We start from the raw sequence: 18,241 nt of genomic DNA, 5'->3' as shown, positions 1-18,241 counted from the left end.
ATGTCACACACCTGCAAAAGCTATACTAAAGAATAATCAGTAATCCTCATCACAGGCTAACAGGGAGGAATGAACAAGATGCAGAGCTCCACAATTTTGGTTTGCCACTTGCATGCAACATAGTCTACAGAAATCAATTCCTGGTCTGGACAAGCAATTCTGATGTTAAATTATAAAAGAGGCAAAATACTAACATACATACACACAGATCAGATGGGTTATCTTACTACTTTTATCCTGTTCTTTAAGAAAAAGATAAAAACAATTTTCAATCTTTCTCTCCAGAACTCCTTCGTAAAAGAACTGTACCTTAACACACGAAACGTAACAAGGCTACGTTTTGGTTAATTCACTGTACCATGTAATGCAAAATACTTCTGACACTCGTATAAAATTGTTTTCTCATGTACTTTATTTCACATAACGCAACTTACCCTTAAATTTGACAATATTTTCACGTCGGTTAACTGCTCTTTACTGTCCTTTGAAAAATTCCTTAACAACTTAAAGCAAACATTTTTCCTACACTGAAAATCACAACGTATAACTAAATTATTATTATTGTTAGTTCTTGATTTCCAACAGTTTGAATGGAAGGCCAACATACCCCTCCACCTCAATACTACGGCAGCCATACTCACCCAAACTAACCAAAATACATAGATTAATTACCTAGCATATCTGTGTCCACAGTCGACCTATCCTTCATTACTTTTCGATTGCAAAGAGTCCAGGAATTTGGTCAATTATAATAGGAATTATCTTCAAGTTTTCAAAACGTTGCGGGTAGATTCATGAAGTACTAATACCATGGTTGAATTTGAGGCGAGTGTGAAGATGACTGTTTTTTGGGTTGTAATACCGTGTAGTCTGGTAGAAGTATACTAACTTTTCAGAGGTCCTTGTGGCCAGGGCGATGAGTGCACCGATGACAAAAGCAGCAATTTACTATTGTCGGTGTCAAGAGCTATGTTTTCTTGCACAGATAACTGAAGTAAATTACCAGCATACACCGGTGTGAGAAAGAAATCCTGTTATTCAGAACGAGAACCTTTATTGAGGCTGAGGGATTACAGGCATATTAAGATTTGACAACAGCCTACTTTTTAAGGGCTTTTTGTTTTCAGAAATTGCTATACTGTATGCAACAAAAACATTACTAAAATCTATAGCTACAAACCGCTAGGCGCATAGCTTTGTCTCCAAGAGCTGTAAAATAAGGGGAGGCAAACATTGAATGGGGGGGAAGTCAAAATATAAAAATCATAATTAAAAAAAAATGCGTGTTCGTGTTTTCAGTCACATGAAATTTTGCCACTTCTACGTATCGTATAAAAATGGTTTATGAGTCTGTAGGGAAGTCGACAGTGCAACCAGACTGCACACTGTAGGATTTGTTTTTCATGGCCTTGAGTCCGAGTGGGATGTCAGGCCTTGTAGTCTGGTAGAAGGTTACAAAAATTATAAGTCAATACTCCACTGCTTCTTTGTAATACTGTTTTATTTTACACATTCTTTACTATATAAAATAAGCAAACAAACAACTATTAACTACCAGCTGTGCCAATTCATTATACTTAGTTACCATAAAAGCTTCAGATTATACATTATAAACATGGTGATTGAAAAACTTATTGAGAAGTGAACCTTAGATGCCCATACCACAAACAAACTTGCTACCAACAGAGCTGTCATAGACAACCTAAAGGTGCATCCTTTTACAAGTGTTATGAAGTAACAGTGAAGAATGTGGAATTGTGCATTACAAAGAAACAGTGGAGTTTTGACACCTTATATTTTGGCCAGGAAGTCAGAGCAGGTTCCATTGCAATAGCGTAAAACCATAACTGAATCAGAGGGTAACAATCAATCTCTTATAAGTTAAAAAGACAAGGCAGCAGTCATATCACATGCAGACTTACCATTGGACTGAAATAACATGTTCTTGTAAAATTTCTTTAAATTTGTTATGCTCATCTGGTAAAAATACTTTGTTTTGTGTAGAACTTTGGCTCTCCCATTAGCAGCTAATGATGCAAGGAATCTGACAAAAGTCTTTGACCAGGATAGCTGTTAGAAATATTTTGCAGTCCATTGACAGTTTCAGATACGTGGTAAGCGGTGTAATCCAGTAGTAAGGAACATACTTCGTTGGCGATGACTCTGTTCTTCATACTTGGCACATCTTCTAGCTTTCCTTTCATGATACAGATAAAATTTGATTCATAATTTTTAGGTTATTTATTTCAAATATCTATTACCTAGAGCTGTCAAAAATAAAAACAAATCTCTTGCACTGGTGGTATTTGTCGGAGCAGTAGTTTTTGTGGTTTCCAGTTAACATTAGTTCAAGACTCTACCAACAGAATACTACTGTAGTTATAAAAATGGTACAAGTCACAAATAATCTGTGAAATGATATTGTTATCACACAAGTACTTGGGTCTGCACTTAAAGAATGGTATTCCATTTTATAAGAAATACTGACGAGTTTTATTTTGATTCTGATGCATTCAGTTATTGTTTGTTTTCGGAAAAAAGCGCATCATCACTATTTGAACAAAGAACTTTTAAATTAAAATGCCAATGAACAGAAATCACAGGAAACATTTTAGGTTCTTGATTTTTGTTGCACAGAGTATATACATCTTCACCCACTAATGTGGGTTGCAATTTCTACTCTCGTCTAACTTAACCTTCTGAATCCACTTACCATAAATGTTCTTTTTTTCCCCAATTGTTCTTACCTCAGAAGAACCTAAACCATTTTATTGGTAATTTCAAATATTTACTAATGCAGAAATTGTCACAAAATCTTCAGAAACAAACATATATATTTCTGACCATAATGTTGATGGTTGACACAGAAAATAAAATTAATTCATCCTGGTACTAAATGCAGATTTTTTACAATAGATCTGAAGACCTAAGTGTAGATGAGAGGATAATATTAATATTGATCTTAAAGTAACAGGGTGTGAGGATGGAGACTGGATTCATCTGTCTTACGACAGACCAATGGTGGGCCCTTGTGAACATGGAAACGGACCTTTGAGTGCCATAAAAGGCAGAGAATTTCTTGAGCAGCTGATAATCTGCTCCATGGATTTGTTAATCTAACAGGTCTCTGCATAGAATTATATTGCACAATGCTTGCAGTTGTCTTTAAATTGTAAAATGATTGCTGCACTAAATTAAGACGTGAACCACGCCCAATAATTGAATTACTATTGATTATTATTTTCACTCTCTGCCACTGATGTGATATTGGGGGATTGTATTACATCTTGTCCCACTATGCTGGTGAGTCTTGTCAATTGTTCTGTATTTAACTCAATACTACCACTCAGCTGCTGAGCAAGCATCCCAGTTTCTGAAAATCCAGCATCTGCAGTGTACCGGATGCATTTCTGAAACACAAAACGATGAGATTTCTTCTTGCTTTCTCCTTATGTCCTGTTTGCCTAACCTAGTAAATGGGCAAGAAAAATGTGGATGAAATTGTAATTGTTGTGGGATTATGGACAGATGGAGAAACCTGGTTGTCAACACACTTAAAAGTGGACACGTCTTGGAAAAAACGAAAAAGAAGCAACTGCATCATTTAATACAAAAATGGAATTAATTGCATCCCTCAGCTATAGCTAATCAATCCTAAAATAAATATGGAAAGCTAGAAGAATGAACTGGAACATGGGAACCAAAATAATTTAAATGGAAAAAAAATTATGGATTACCGTACAAAGAAATTACTACAGCATAACAGACCTATGGTGTGACAAAGAATCCTCTTCGAGAAAGTAATATTTGCTCGGGTGGTCAATAAATTATCTAAATTTTATGGGAAAAACCAGACAGTGGTCAGATAATATTAAAATGTACCGCTGAAAACTACAGAGTAGTGATGAGTGATGTATTGATGTCAGTGATCAGGTTAACTGATACTTAAAAATCATGTCACCACTAATTACTCCATGATTGAAGCAGCAGATATTCTGCTGATAGAGTTACTGTTTACTTGGCTATTAGTTGCAGTAACTAGATATTTCAAGAATATCCAGTCCATAGAACAGGGCAACAGCTGGAAGAACAGCACAAGACTTCCTAATCTACGACTCCCCAAAATGCAGTACAATGAACAATTAGTACTGTGATAATGTGAAACTCACAATTGCTTCGTCTGCTTTATTTTGAGATATGCACACATCCGTGAAAAGTTGCAGAGCTTCAATGCTGGGAACACCAACTATGCTATTTTGGTCTTTCTCCAACTTGTTGAGAACGTCAAGTGCCTGACTGAATTTTCCGCCACGCAAAGACAACAGCATTATATCTCCAAGCATCTGGCCAGTCCATCTGCAATGGAAAAATGGAATTAAATTGCAATACCTTAATCCATGCTCAGAATCTCTGTACCGACAATCAGATTTTGCAATTGCAACTGTAGTGTGATTTATTGTTAATTACTGTTGATACGCCCAGAAATGTTATCAAGTAAAAAATGCTAGTCAGTACTGTCAAAGAACACGAATAACAATTTGATTACTGTCATGAAAGATTAAGACGGTATGTCCTACTAGCCTCCCTCCTGCCTGGCCACTGTTATTTAAGAACCAAAGATAAACGACAAAGACAATACCACTACAATCCTACAATATTGATGTTATGTACGAGGCGCGTCCCAAAAGTAAGTTTCCCTGGGGCCATTTACAGAAACAAAACACAATTTCATGGAAATATTTATTGCAACAGATACAGCAAGTGTCCAGCTATTTTTCAACATATTCGCCACCGGAATTGAGACATTTGTCATACCGTGGGACCAACTTTTGAATACCTGTGTCGTAGAAGTCTGCCGCCTGGGATTGGAACCACTGTGTGACAACCATCTCTGCCTCTCTGTCATTCTCAAAACGCTGACGCTGAGCGGACAGGAATTTCTTGAGGTGTAGGAAAAGATGGAAATCACTGGGAGCGAGGTCCGGGCTGTAGGGTGAATGATTAAACACCTCCCAGCTGAACTCCTGCAGGAGACTTGCTGTCCGTCGAGCCGTGTGCGGCCTAGCGTTATCACTGACCGCACTTCACAGTCGGCGGGAGCTGGAATAAGAACCTCCATCTTCAACAGCTGCAACGATGCTACTGTGAGAACGTGGGAGGTGCCGTTAGTGCATGCGCCATGCTACGTCATTGCTCTATCACGTACGCACAGTCGCTTCGCGCAATATAAGGTTTGCTAGCTGTGGGACGAGTGGGAAACTTACTTTGAGGACGCGCCTCGTAGTTTAAAATTATATATGGTATGAATGATAAATTCAAAGAGAAATGGCTCTGATCTATTTAAAGTTACTAACCATAATAGTTGATAAACTAATATAAAAGAATAAACTAAATAAACAGACTTACAACATGATACACAATTTCCATGTCTTTTATCACTTCAATAAATTTTAATTTTTGTAGAGTCAACATTTATTGCCAGGAAACTTCGTGTGGTATAGCAATATGTAATCATCACCTGAATTGTCTGTACTTCTCTTCATTTGCATTGACTTCCAGCTTTTCCCAGGCATTCCATGCAATTTGTGTAAACTTATCTGAGAGGTCACTTGATGGCTGAGGTTCATTCCTCACCATCCCACCCAAAAGGGCACCAACATTATTTGCTCGTTCCGTGTGGTCAAAAATGACCATATCTGACCAAAGCTTTGGGAAATACTCAGCAGCTCCATTCATATCAACAGTTTTTATTACCTCCTGTACACAAACAGTATATGATTGAAACATACACGAACAACATTACAAATCTTTTTTTTTTGTCCGTCTAATCGCAATAATTCTTATTAAATATTAAAATATTACAATAATTAACATTTAGAATATTAAATGATGTTCTTTATCGAAATATTCGATTTACATTAGACCATAATTTTTCATGTTTCACGACATGTTTCAGTTCCTAAAAGAACCATCCTCAGGTGTATATAATTATATAAAGCTTCAAAACGATAAATAATTCAAATACAATTTTCATACATTATGCTAGCGTACATTTTTATCAGATTTTTACCAGATGTCAAACGATGTTCTTTTTCAGATTTTTATTCCATTTTTAATAACACACTCGATGTAATATTTTAATATTTAATAAGAATTATTGTGATTAGACGGACAAAATTTAATATATACTTATTATATCACAATATGACGCAACTTTACCATCTTATTACAAATCTTACAACAAAATCAATCTTTATGACGAAATTCAAATTAGTACCAGCACAATGACTCTGCAACCACATTGTAAAAGTAAAGAAAGTTGTTCCTGTGCCCTAACGTGAAGGGACGGAGGTAAGTGGTTACGACACACTAGCCACAACAGTTGATAACAAAGAATATCATATTACCTCCATTACTGCTGGTTCTGGGATGTAAATGTGTGGGACAAGCTTATTGTAGTATTCCATGAATACTTCAAGTGGTTCCATATTGCAGAGAAGCACAAAATAATGACGACTGCAACAGACAAATACACGCTTACAGCATAACAGTAAACATTCAAGACTTGAAAAACACATGGGACTTACAACATTTTTAGATTTCTTAAGCACCTCATTCATCATACAGTTTCTGTATCTGTTGACTTTTTAATCAAATGGTATTTTAAATATCTGATTGCAGAAGTGGCACATCAGACAGTGAGCAAAGTGACAAGTGGTTCCAGCTTTCTGTGGGTGATGTGATTCAAAATGGCAAATGAAAATCTGGCTCTTGGGTGTCCTCTAATAGCGTCACGCCCATAAGCAGTACTGAAATACTTCATGCATGTAAGCCTGAATAAACAACACGCAATAACCTTTATTGTGTGGGAATATATGATTTAAAACCCTATAATACGGTGCTGCCGGCTGCATTTTAACTTCAGGCTTATGCGCTTTACCAGTATGCCACTGCTGGGCTTCAGATAAGCCTTCATGCACGGTCAATAGGGAATAAAGGACAATCCACATAATCATGTAGATGTTAGATTGATCATTTTAATTTATAATGTAATAGTAGGATGAAAGATTGGTTTTATGCTCTGTAGATATCATTACCGCCACGGTGGTCTAGCGGTTTGAACGCTGGCCTTGTAATCCTGGGGTCTCGGGTTCGATTCCCGGCGGTGCCCGAATTTATAACTTGTGTTGGGCAAGGCCGTGGTCTAGGCAACACGGAGTTTTCCTCCGTGGCATCCCAACAATTACTCCATTCACACACAGAAGAAGGCAATGGCAAACCACTTCTGGATCATCTGCCAAGAACGTATATGAACAGGTCCCAGTCCGAGAAGAGAAAAGGATGGAAGGATCCTGTTCATATGGACCTGTCGTCAGACAGAACACTAAATAATAAATAAAAGATATCATTATGAACATGCAAAATGCATGTCACTTAGTTGACAAAAATGCACTGATCTTTGTACTCATAAAACAATAAATCTTATGTCAATAAGATATTCTACTGCCTTTCATTATAATGAAATTTCATTACTGTGAAAAAAATTGTCAGTCTTCGTAACTTTGTTGAAATTTTAACGTGTAAGTGCATACATATGCACATTCCTACACCCATCCACACACAAACACACCAATACAATTAAACATGGCTGGACGGCCGGGGTTCGATCCCCGACGGGGGCAGAGGATTTTTCCTCTAGCCTCTGCGTCCAGACCGGCTCTGGGGCCCACCCAGCCTCCTCTACAATGGGTACCAGGATCCTTTCCCGGGGGTAAAGCCGACCGGGGCGTGATGCTGACCACTCACCCCCATCTAGTGCCGAGGTCAAAGAAGAGAGGAGCTATACCTCCTCTCCCCCCCAAGCGCCTACATGGCGTATAGTGGGACAAACTTTTACTTTTTTACTCTTGATCAGTATTAACAAGCACAGAATATACACTTTAATACTCATAATATCCTCGTGCATTCTTTGTAGTGTGCATTTAGAGGCATTAAATCCAAATTTTTCTATTGTTCCCACTTTGGCCATCAGATTGCAGTACTTCAAAGTCTACCTCACAAATTTCCTCATCCATAATTTTATTATCCCTGCTTATAGGACATTCATAAGTATGATTTTGAGGTCATGCAGAAATCAAATTTTATCCAAATCTGTCCACTGGTTCTCAAACTGAATCTACTGCGCAGGCGGATGAACGGACATGACCAGCCCATTATTTGTTCTCGCTATGCATTTTGTGTAATAAGTATTAGGTGTCAGCTTCATCCTCCAAATATCTTAATTCTCATAAAACGTGCTACCATTTTCTGAGTTTATCCATAATTATTCTAGTCAGAATCATACAGCCTTAATACGATAACCATTCTGAATATGAAGACACTTACTAGTAGATGGACTCTTTGAATGAATCACCAATAAGATCATAGTTGTTACCCACGTGGAGTAACTTGTCGACACGATGTGCCAAATTAATATCCTGGAGGTGGTTCCTGCATATATCCATAGCCGTTACAAAGAAGAATGTGTCCTTGGGATTCTGTATGTTGAATGTCTGACCTTCAATTGCATCCATTATGTCTACCAAGATCGAACTAACAGGTCCTCCTAAAAATAACATTTAATTTTCGTTATTAGAGTAGCTGTCACCAAACTATATGCTTCATGAAGGCCACAGAAGAAGTCAACAGCCCTCCAAGGCCCACTACTATGTAACACCAAGTCAACAGTACAGCACTGCTAGCTTTGCTATGACGTTATACAATTTTGATGTGACCTTGAAGCACACAACTTGGTGACGTCTATTACAATGGCAGCAAACATGGAAATATATGGCATACGAAAACCAAGATTTTTAAATGACGTCTTGTGTGACGTGAAGTCTGGTAGAAGATTACTGCTTTTTTCAGAGATGCTTACTGGCTCCATCGTCAGGGTGAGAAGTACTTATCGTGAGAACCTGAAATCTCAACCAGATATTTAAAGTTCTCATTCGACTTTCCAGTATAGGAAATTAAACTTTCAATCTTTAATTTATAACACAATGAGTGAAATTTTCCTTAATCCTCTTTTTTGTGTGCAAATTTCCATTGTAAATATTGTCAAATTATATGCGCATGAGAACCCCATATTTTGACATAATCTGGGTTAGCAGGTAAGTCATCTTATATCCTACACAAACCAAAGCACACATTTTATTAACTAAGGCACAATGAACAAAAGGGTGAAACAAGAGTCTATTTTTCATATACTTTCCAGTGATACCATTTTTGTCAAAATTCCCAATAAAAGTCTAATGAACTCTCCTTGTTGGTGCATATATACATACATACTGACAGACTGAATGTACATATCATTTTTTTTTTATTTGTAGTGTTCTGTCTGACGACAGGTCCATATATTATGAACAGGATCCTTCCAACCTCTTCAGGTTGTCAGGGACCTGCTCATACATATATACATTCTTGGCAGAGATGATCAGAAGTGGTTTGCCATTGCCTTCTTCTATGTGTGAGTGGAGTAATTGTTGGGATGCCACGGAGAAACCGGGGAAGCCCCCGGAGGAAAACTCTGTGATGCCTAGACCACGGCCTTGCCCAACACAAGTTATAAATTTGAGCACCACCGGGAATTGAACCCGGGACCCCAGGCTTACAAGGCTAGTGTTCTGACCACTAGACCACCGTGGCAGGCTACATATCACATAAGAACAAAATAATTCTGTGTGTTGGCATTACTCACTCTCTTTGCAAAATGTAATAAGCACGAAGTAAAAACTTGCTAATGATGGCTGCACACCAACATGTTTGAACTCAGATAATGCTCTGAGTGCGTAAGTCTTCACATTTTTCTGCGGCCCCATGCTACTAACTGCTTCCAACACAGCATTCAGTGTTTCAGTATCTGGTGTTATATTTTGTTTTGACATGGCAGTCAACAGTTCCTGCACAGAAAAGAACATAATCAAATGAACACAGTAATGAAAGAATATTAATACAGACCCACAATCTACAAACACATTAATTAAAAAGAAGTTTGAAGAAGAACATTCATTCAAATGTTTAAAATTTTGTAGTAACGCAACCACAAACTGGAAAGTATTAACTGTGCAATTAATGATCCATTTCTTTCCACATTTCTGACAGCACAGACTTCCCAAATGTTAAAATTGTTGCATAAAACCTCGTGGTCACAATGCTGCCATTTTTGAAATTCTTAACACATAAAGACAATGTTTCATATATAATTTTCATTAATACTTATTACCTACCTCCATACAAAAATTCATATGCCTAGCTCCAATGGTTTATTAGTTATCACCATCAAACTGAAAGTTAAAAATATATGCCATAAAGCCATATGTAGTTTCATATCCTTTAAAGGAAAGACTTAACAGGGCTGTAGAGTCGGTACTAAAACCTCTGACTCCGGCTCCTCCATAATATTAATATAATGGCAAACCTACTAAAATGGTAAATGGCACCATAAGAGATTTCATCACCACCACGTTAATCATCAGGCTACTTTTTTAGACTTATAACCTATATTTAAATATACGTCTAATGGCGACATTCTGACTGCTGAACAGTTCTCTGTGTTATGACAGTGAGGCATCTGAAGGTGATTAGATCTGCCTCAGTAGAATGCCTTCTCAAATTCACGTTTCTGAGCTCAGATAGCATTCGGATGTGCAGCACAACTTTCTGCTTCCTGGCCTGCTTCTTCTGTGAGCCAGTACAATTCATCCAGCTTCTTGATGATCACGTTGTTCACACCCATCAAGAGACCTCTTTAAGGCTGACCCTCAAGCTTAAAACAGGCGACAGCCACACCTTTTCCAATTAAAAATTCACGATCATCCTGTCATTTGACAGCATGTAACTTACGCAGATATGAAAGCTTTGCTAAGTAAAATAAGATTTTAAAGAAACGAATGGAACACAATTGTAATAATAAGATCTATTTACCTGAATGAGTTGCCATCTGTGCTCATTTCCCTCATGTAAGTAGCAGGCAACACGAATGAGTGAATTAAATGCATCCCTGGTTAGCAAAATTCCTCTTTCTTGCGTTTCTTGGTACAACCGCCATGCTCGATCAACTTGGAAGAAACGTGTCATTCCCTGCAGCAATGTGCAGTATGCAGGTGACCCTGGATGGTCCAATGAACGGAACACATTCTCAGCCAAGCCATTATCCCTTGAGCAACAAAGCGCATCCATTACGTGCCTTATTTCCCTCCATTGCTACAAAGAATGGTCATTTCGTGGTGATAACACTTAGAAAAAACAGTAGCCAATTTTAAGATTAATCACTCCCAGCATTCATCTGGAAGCCAAAAGTAAATGGCAAAGCATTTCTTTTCCACAACTTTGCAAACAAAATACAGATGTACAACATATTACGAGGCTCGTCCACAAAGTAAGTTTCCCTGGGGCCGTTTACAGAAACAAAACACAATTTCATGGAAATATTTATTGCAACAGATACAGCAAGTGTCCAGCTATTTTTCAACATATTCGCCACCGGAATTGAGACATTTGTCATACCGTGGGACCAACTTTTGAATACCTGTGTCGTAGAAGTCTGCCGCCTGGGATTGGAACCACTGTGTGACAACCATCTCCGCCTCTCTGTCATTCTCAAAACGCTGACGCTGACCGGACAGGAATTTCTTGAGGTGTAGGAAAAGATGGAAATCACTGGGAGCGAGGTCCGGGCTGTAGGGTGAATGATTAAACACCTCCCAGCTGAACTCCTGCAGGAGACTTGCTGTCCGTCGAGCCGTGTGCGGCCTAGCGTTATCACTGACCGCACTTCACAGTCGGCGGGAGCTGGAATAAGAACCTCCATCTTCAACAGCTGCAACGATGCTACTGTGAGAACGCGGGAGGTGCCGTTAGTGCATGCGCCATGCTACGTCATTGCTCTATCACGTACGCACAGTCGCTTCGCGCAATATAAGGTTTGCTAGCTGTGGGACGAGTGGGAAACTTACTTTGTGGACGCGCCTCGTATTACAGCAACTTGCTGTTGGGGTTATGAAGGCATATATAATGCACTCCACTTCCATCACACAACAGCAGTAGTGGGTGGAGAGATGCATCATCTGCTCCGGCTCCTTGTGCCTATCTAGTAGTTAATACACACTGACATTGTACGATAAAATATTCAAACAGAAGTCAATAAAGCCAGATGTCAACAAGGTTAAAACTCATGCTAACATATCGGGGTTGTCACCCAGCATATTGCAGCCGGTGCTTGGCAGGTAAAACCTCTGGCATCCGATGCCGTACCTCGGGAAATCTAGCAGGATCTGTCTGACACTAAGTTCTACATGATAAGGGGCGCACACACATGGGGTGGATTGGCAGACAGAAGATTGCTGAGTGTGAGATGGGTGTGGCCAAACCTCCGGCAATTCACCACAACCTTGTTCAAGCAGAGAGAGCAACAAGACCTTCATAGGAGGAATGTCACTAGCCTCGAATCTTGCTGCTCTGTGTGTGTGGTCCCAGTCCTGTAGCCACATGGCCAAGATACACAGGTGAAGGGCAGTTTTAAAATCTAAACTGTACAAACCAAGTACCAGGGTACCTTGAGGGTCTACTGCAGTGAAGGGGAGGGGAGAGGAAAGGGAATGCTACTATCTAGTGGGATTATAATATAGTGTGTCAAAAACAGGGTTATAATTAAGATTGCTGTCTTCTGGGTTATTGCGCTGTGTAGTCTGGGAGATTTCCACCGTTTCAGAGGCCATACTGAATCCGTCATCAGGGCGATGAACATAACCCAGCAATCTTCAAACTCACAGCTGCGAAAACCTCAAATCCTACAGAGTTATAATTATCTATATTAGTGTCACTCAACTTTTGTATAATCGCACAAGATTGCTCTCACAGGGAATTATAATTATCAACTTACGACAAAGACATTCGAGTGCTTAAAACAATTTTAATACCCGCAGTTGCTATGCTAAGCCTACCACAGCCTCAGCAGAGTGAGCTCTTTCAGACAGTTACTTCAGGGTGTCTGACAGACTTTCAAACTACATACTGTAACACGAAAGTAAACATGTGGAGTCTCCTTACTTCCAAGTCTTCCGCTGTTTATCTTTATGCGAGCCACCATGTCTGAACCAACGCTCTTCAATTAAGTCTTCTGGCAGTGTATCTTCACAGTTATAGAAACACAATAACTCTAGAAATGACTGCTTTGTTGACTCAGATATACCTGGTAACAAAAACATCATCTCTGTTTAATTTCACTTGAACTGTAATTAACAGAAATTATGGCAACAGTATTAGCAGTAGCATCAGCATGTTCAAAAGCAGCTCAGGTGCTGTCGAAATTTGTGCCTGTCTCCTAATTAATATACAGAGTCAAAGTGTGATAAAAATGTTCATGTAAAACAGTTATAAAATGTGCAAGAAATCAACGGCTTGTAAGGTTAAATCTCACATTAAAATATCAGGGTCATCACGTAAAACATTGCTGATGGTGCTGGGCAGGTAGAGCCTCTGGGGCCTGGTGATATACAGCAGGCAAAATGCATCTGACAATAAGTTATATAATACATTAAAAGGAGCCCAAATGGGGTTAAATTCAGACGAAAGATGGCTGAGTGTAAGATGGGTGTAGCAAACTCTCATGTAAGACATCACAACCTCTTCAGAGCAGACAGTGATAAGAAGACCTCCATGGTAGTGCCACAAGAAACACATCTTGCAGCTTGTTGCCTTGGGTGTAGTCCCAGTCCTGTTGCCATTTGGTCAAGATGTAACGATGAATGAAATTCTTAAAGTACAGGCAGAAGACATCACGTACCAGAGTGCCTTGAATTGTGGCATCACTGGCAGCAGGATCTGCAACCTCATTCCCACCAATACCTACATGGTCTGCTACCCATGTTAAGGTTATAATAAAATCCCATTTGGAGAGTATTTATGATGTATGATGCGCGTAGTTCCAAGACGAGTGGGTGGGTGAAATCAGGTGCAGCCACGGACCGCACCGAGGAAGTCTTTACGCAGCAAAAGAGACTTCCTTGGAGGAAAGTACCCACAGTATTAAGATCCTTATAGACCACAAGGAGCCTGGTGGAAAAAACTGAACTGAAGGAGTTCTGTTGAAATTTAAGAGAATGTACTTGAAAGTATATTGCGTGGTCACAGATTCCCCGACAGTGACGCCTCACATGATGCTGTCAGGGAGTGGGTACGAGACACCCCCAAACAATGGTTTCGTGAGGCAATACGGAAATTGCCAGAGAGATGGTAATGGTGCATCGACCTCCAGGGAGAATATGTGGAACAGGCCGAAGTATAACCTGGGAGCCACCACCATCAAGGATCACATAATCCAGGTTAGTCTAAATCATTTGTATACGCCCCTCGTACATCATCCCTCACAGATATATTTGCATAGTTGGTGAATTTAAGTCAGTAAATTCAGTACTCAGTGCCCACAGGTAACAAGTAGTTCAATCTACTGAAATCAACAGAACAGGTGCCACTTCTTGGTGAAACCTGAAGACAAAGGAAGATCCAACATTTGAAACGCTGACCTCTTTTAAAATAACTACAATATCAACTGATGACAAAGTCCAGTTACTGATATTAGGGGCCCAAGCACATGACAGGATATCACAGCACCATCTTTCCTTAGACACCTCCCCACCAAAAAAATGTAAATGCTGCAATCAAGTTATTTCATGTCACAGCAAACTGCCACCTATATTTTGTAGCCCTCTCACAAAATCTCGTCTAGCATTATTTCAGTTCTTTTGCGTCACTTACTCTGTCCTTTATTCTGTAATAACTGGTAAACTGCAATAGCATCTGATACCAACACATCATCGATAACTTTCTTCAGAACCTCTTCATCTACCTCACTGTTCTCATCATACACAGGTCGTGGATAAAATACCTGAAATAAAATCAAATCTATCACATATAGAAGATTATAATAACAATCTTGAAACAATGCGTATAACTGCTAAATACAAGATCTGTAAATACAGCATAATAGTGGTTACGCCTTCTGTTTTGTACCAGCGAGGTGCTCAGCTGACATCAGCCAAAGCACCAGGTAAACTGATGAAGGGATTTTGTGATTTTCCAGAGTCCGTCTGGTCCTAGCCCAAAACAGGCCCAGACACTTCCTTCCCCACACGTAGATTCACCACAGACATATTTTAAATTGTCAGGAGTTTTAATTTATATATGTTGTAGATATTTATTTATTTATTTATTTGTAGTGTTCTGTCTGAGGACAGGTCCATATGAACAGGATCCTTCCATCCTTTTCTCAGACTGGGACCTGTTCATATACGTTCTTGGCAGATGATCCAGAAGTGGTTTGCCATTGCCTTCTTCTGTGTGTGAATGGAGTAATTGTTGGGATGCCACGGAGGAAAACTCCGTGTTGCCTAGACCACGGCCTTGCCCAACACAAGTTATAAATTCGGGCACCGCCGGGAATCGAAACCGAGACCCCCAGGATTACAAGGCCAGCGTTCTAACCGCTAGACCACCTCATCTTATTATTATTGAGTGTTCTGTCTGACGACAGGTCCATATGAACAGGATCCTTCCATCCTTTTCTCTTCTCGGACTGGGACCTGTTCATATACGTTCTTGGCAGATGATCCAGAAGTGGTTTGCCATTGCCTTCTTCTGTGTGTGAATGGAGTAATTGTTGGGATGCCACGGAGGAAAACTCCGTGTTGCCTAGACCACGGCCTTGCCCAACACAAGTTATAAATTCAGGCACCGCCGGGAATCGAACCCGAGACTCCAGGATTACAAGGCCAGCGTTCTAACCGCTAGACCACCGTGGCAGTATTAATTCACAAGTGCTTCATAATTGATTTTACACTTTCACCAGCAAATTCTCATCACTCCTCACTTCCGTAGTGTGATAGAGGTAGCATGATTTTCTTAAATATCAGCAGTAGATCCCAGATCTACATGACGACAGCACCCAAACATAAAATCAAAAATAAGGGTTTCATAGTCCATCATCTTTCTATTTTAAAAATCTCTTGTCTATTGCCGAAGAGTAGGAAATGAGGTTACTTCGTATTTTAACAATTTAAATGAAAATCAAATTTGGTCTGATTAATAAGAATCGCCATCTTCAACACAGGATTTCAAATTATCATGAACAATGCAAACTTCTTAAGCAGGATTCTTTTCAGTGGTCATCATACTTAAGCAAGATCTGTAAGCTGACATTATTTTATTAATTCCATAAACAGAAAGTCCTCTCACTGAATAATAAAAGGAGGCAGCAACATTATGGATATTCTAAAGTCACTTAAATGCAAGTGTACAAGGATACTAACTTAATTAAGATTAGACAACATGCTATTAAACCAACTTTTATTTTCACATAGTTTTCCTGCAAACGTGCGCGAGTATATATATATATATATATATATATATATATATATATATATATATATATATATATATATATATAAAAAGACAAAATACAACAAATTACCTGTACTGGAGGATATGAAACTTTGTGCTGAAAAAGTTCTGAGTTCTGTGCTCGGATCCACTGAGCTGCTTTCCGTCCAGATTCTTTTGACAAGGCAAATGACCTCTTCTGAACATTAGACACGGGTATTAAATAAGGATCATCGTGATATTTATAATGTGCGGCTGTCAGATCAGGCTGAACTGTGCTGGCCAATGCCTTTATAAGAACATAAAAACTGAATTAAAGTGTGAACAGAAAAATGAAATGAGCAGGGGTACACAAAAAGTTCAGTTTGTCATATATCATTTCCTAAAAACTAACAGACCGATACTTACCTTCAGTATATCTGTTGGGCCTCTATGGATTTTTTTTGGTATAATTACTTCCTGGCCTTTGGCTGAAGAGTATTGTTTAATAATACCTAAAGTAATATTCAGCTGTCTTCTGTTCTGAGACCTAATGGAAGACAGAGAAAATGAAGCCTGTTCATTTAAATGTTCTGTAGTATAATTCAATCAATTCTCTTTCAAAATGTAGGATCTGGGCAAGCGTGTATATGATGTCAATAGGATAGATTAGGAGAGCAGTATGGTATGGTGAAATGTGCTGGCTACCCTGCACTCAGGCACAATACCAAAATTTATCTGGCCTATAACAGTCGTACCACTCATGACAATAGATACTTTAAAGCTAGTTTACTTTGCTTACTTCCACTCTGTAGTGTCATATGGATTAATCTTTTGTGGAAATTCAACAGACTGTAATAAAGTTTTTTACATGCAAAAGAAAATAATTAGAATAATGGCAGGTGTCAAAAGCAGGGTTTTTTGTAGAAAATTATTTTGTAAATTTAATATTCTTCCACTTGCAAGTGAATTTATACTCTGCTTGCTATCATTTGTGGTAGAAATCTTGGATAAATTTAAAAGAAATACAGATGTACATAATTTAAATACAAGACGTAAACATGATCTCTATGTGCCAAATGCTAACTCACTAAAAATCAAAAAGGAGTGTACTATACAGGTATCAAGTTATTTAATAATCTTCCACCAACAATTAAAAGTCTAAATTATGATTTAAAGGTATTCAAGCCTGCATTGAAAGATTACCTCTTCACTCACTCATTCTATTCTGTAGATGATTTCATCTCTGCTGAAAATTTTTAAGCTTTATGTATATCTATAGTGTATATGTAAAGCAAGTTTTCTATTTCTATTTAAAATTTAAAATTCTGAGGTTATGTATATTATCATACTTGTACTGCAGAATCTGAAGTTTATGTTCATTGATATGTGAAATACGTTCTTGTACTTGTGTTGAAAGTTCTGAAGTTTAAGTATATTGTATGAAATGCCATGTTCTACATCCTTTGGTTGAATCCTAAGAAGGATCTATGGAATGTAAATAAACTCTACTCTACTCATACGGAGCAAAACAGGTCTTTCCAGAACGTTTTGGATAACGTCCTAAATGTGCCGGCACTGCCAAACTAAACCTTACCTTAATGCTAGATGTATAGTCGGATTCATGTTGCAGGCTGCACGGTATTTCTGTACTTAATGCTTGGTGTTATGCAATAATATAATTACTCATAGTCATAAGTATCACAACAATTTTAATTCTGCAATACTAAATCCATATTTCTCTCAGGTCAACCTCCTGTAAATAAATACGTACCATACATAACTACCAAGCACAGATAATTCAAGAAAGTACTACCACGGAATGAGCACAGTTGAACTACACCAC

At 38.6% G+C, this 18,241-nt stretch overlaps 3 protein-coding genes and 1 long non-coding RNA gene across 6 annotated transcripts in view; 1 reads left to right on the top strand and 3 right to left on the bottom strand.

Annotated features, from left to right (window-relative positions):
* LOC147873787 (SET domain-containing protein 4) overlaps window positions 1-561 on the bottom strand; it is a 4,447-nt gene extending 3,886 nt beyond the window's left edge. The window contains exon 1 of the mRNA XM_087349960.1: window positions 435-561. The gene's annotated coding sequence lies outside the window, so the exon portion shown is untranslated. The remainder of the gene's footprint in view (window positions 1-434) is intronic.
* ABCB7 (ATP binding cassette subfamily B member 7) overlaps window positions 1-865 on the bottom strand; it is a 23,668-nt gene extending 22,803 nt beyond the window's left edge. Inside the window, exon 1 of one of the 2 annotated variants that reach the window (XM_087349945.1) lies at window positions 673-865. Coding sequence is in view for 1 of the 2 variants with exons in the window: in XM_087349944.1 (XP_087206070.1) it covers window positions 435-635 (201 nt within the window). In the remaining variant the exon portion in view is untranslated. The other variant, XM_087349944.1, reaches the window with a different exon arrangement.
* On the top strand, window positions 732-7,498 carry LOC147873786 (uncharacterized). Its single transcript, XR_015535405.1, has 2 exons — window positions 732-825; window positions 6,682-7,498. It is a non-coding gene; the product is annotated as an uncharacterized LOC147873786 (long non-coding RNA).
* Window positions 2,227-18,241, bottom strand: LOC110837091 (small ribosomal subunit protein mS39). 2 transcript variants are annotated; one of them, XM_022078911.2, is made up of 12 exons: window positions 17,993-18,241; window positions 16,825-16,945; window positions 16,508-16,705; window positions 14,797-14,926; window positions 13,090-13,231; window positions 10,966-11,197; window positions 9,740-9,941; window positions 8,386-8,605; window positions 6,408-6,516; window positions 5,519-5,757; window positions 4,170-4,356; window positions 2,227-3,410 (listed from the first exon to the last, which is right to left on the bottom strand). In XM_022078911.2, the coding sequence occupies exons 1-12, from the start codon at window positions 18,019-18,021 to the stop codon at window positions 3,228-3,230; spliced, it is 1,992 nt and encodes a 663-aa protein (XP_021934603.2). In that variant the 5' UTR covers window positions 18,022-18,241; the 3' UTR covers window positions 2,227-3,227. The 2 variants fall into 2 exon arrangements, with proteins under 2 accessions (XP_021934603.2, XP_087206072.1); XM_087349946.1 differs by lacking the exon at window positions 16,825-16,945 and having other exon boundaries at window positions 18,170-18,222.

Source organism: Zootermopsis nevadensis, unplaced genomic scaffold (genome assembly GCF_977971745.1).
Source record: "Zootermopsis nevadensis isolate Lab colony 2312 unplaced genomic scaffold, Znev_1.0 Znev_ptg000016l, whole genome shotgun sequence".
Taxonomy (NCBI): domain Eukaryota; kingdom Metazoa; phylum Arthropoda; class Insecta; order Blattodea; family Termopsidae; genus Zootermopsis; species Zootermopsis nevadensis.
This window is presented reverse-complemented; position numbering and strand designations above follow the sequence as displayed.

Excerpts from the sequence above, each read along its gene's own strand:
- LOC110837091 (XM_022078911.2), bottom strand. The coding sequence starts at position 18,021 with ATGAATCCGACTATACATCTAGCATTAAG. Across the intron at positions 9,942-10,965 it reads ACAGATGGCAACTCATTCAG|GAACTGTTGACTGCCATGTC; the intron begins GTAAATAGATCT and ends TTTTCTGTGCAG. Across the intron at positions 8,606-9,739 it reads TATTACATTTTGCAAAGAGA|GAGGACCTGTTAGTTCGATC; the intron begins GTGAGTAATGCC and ends TGTTATTTTTAG.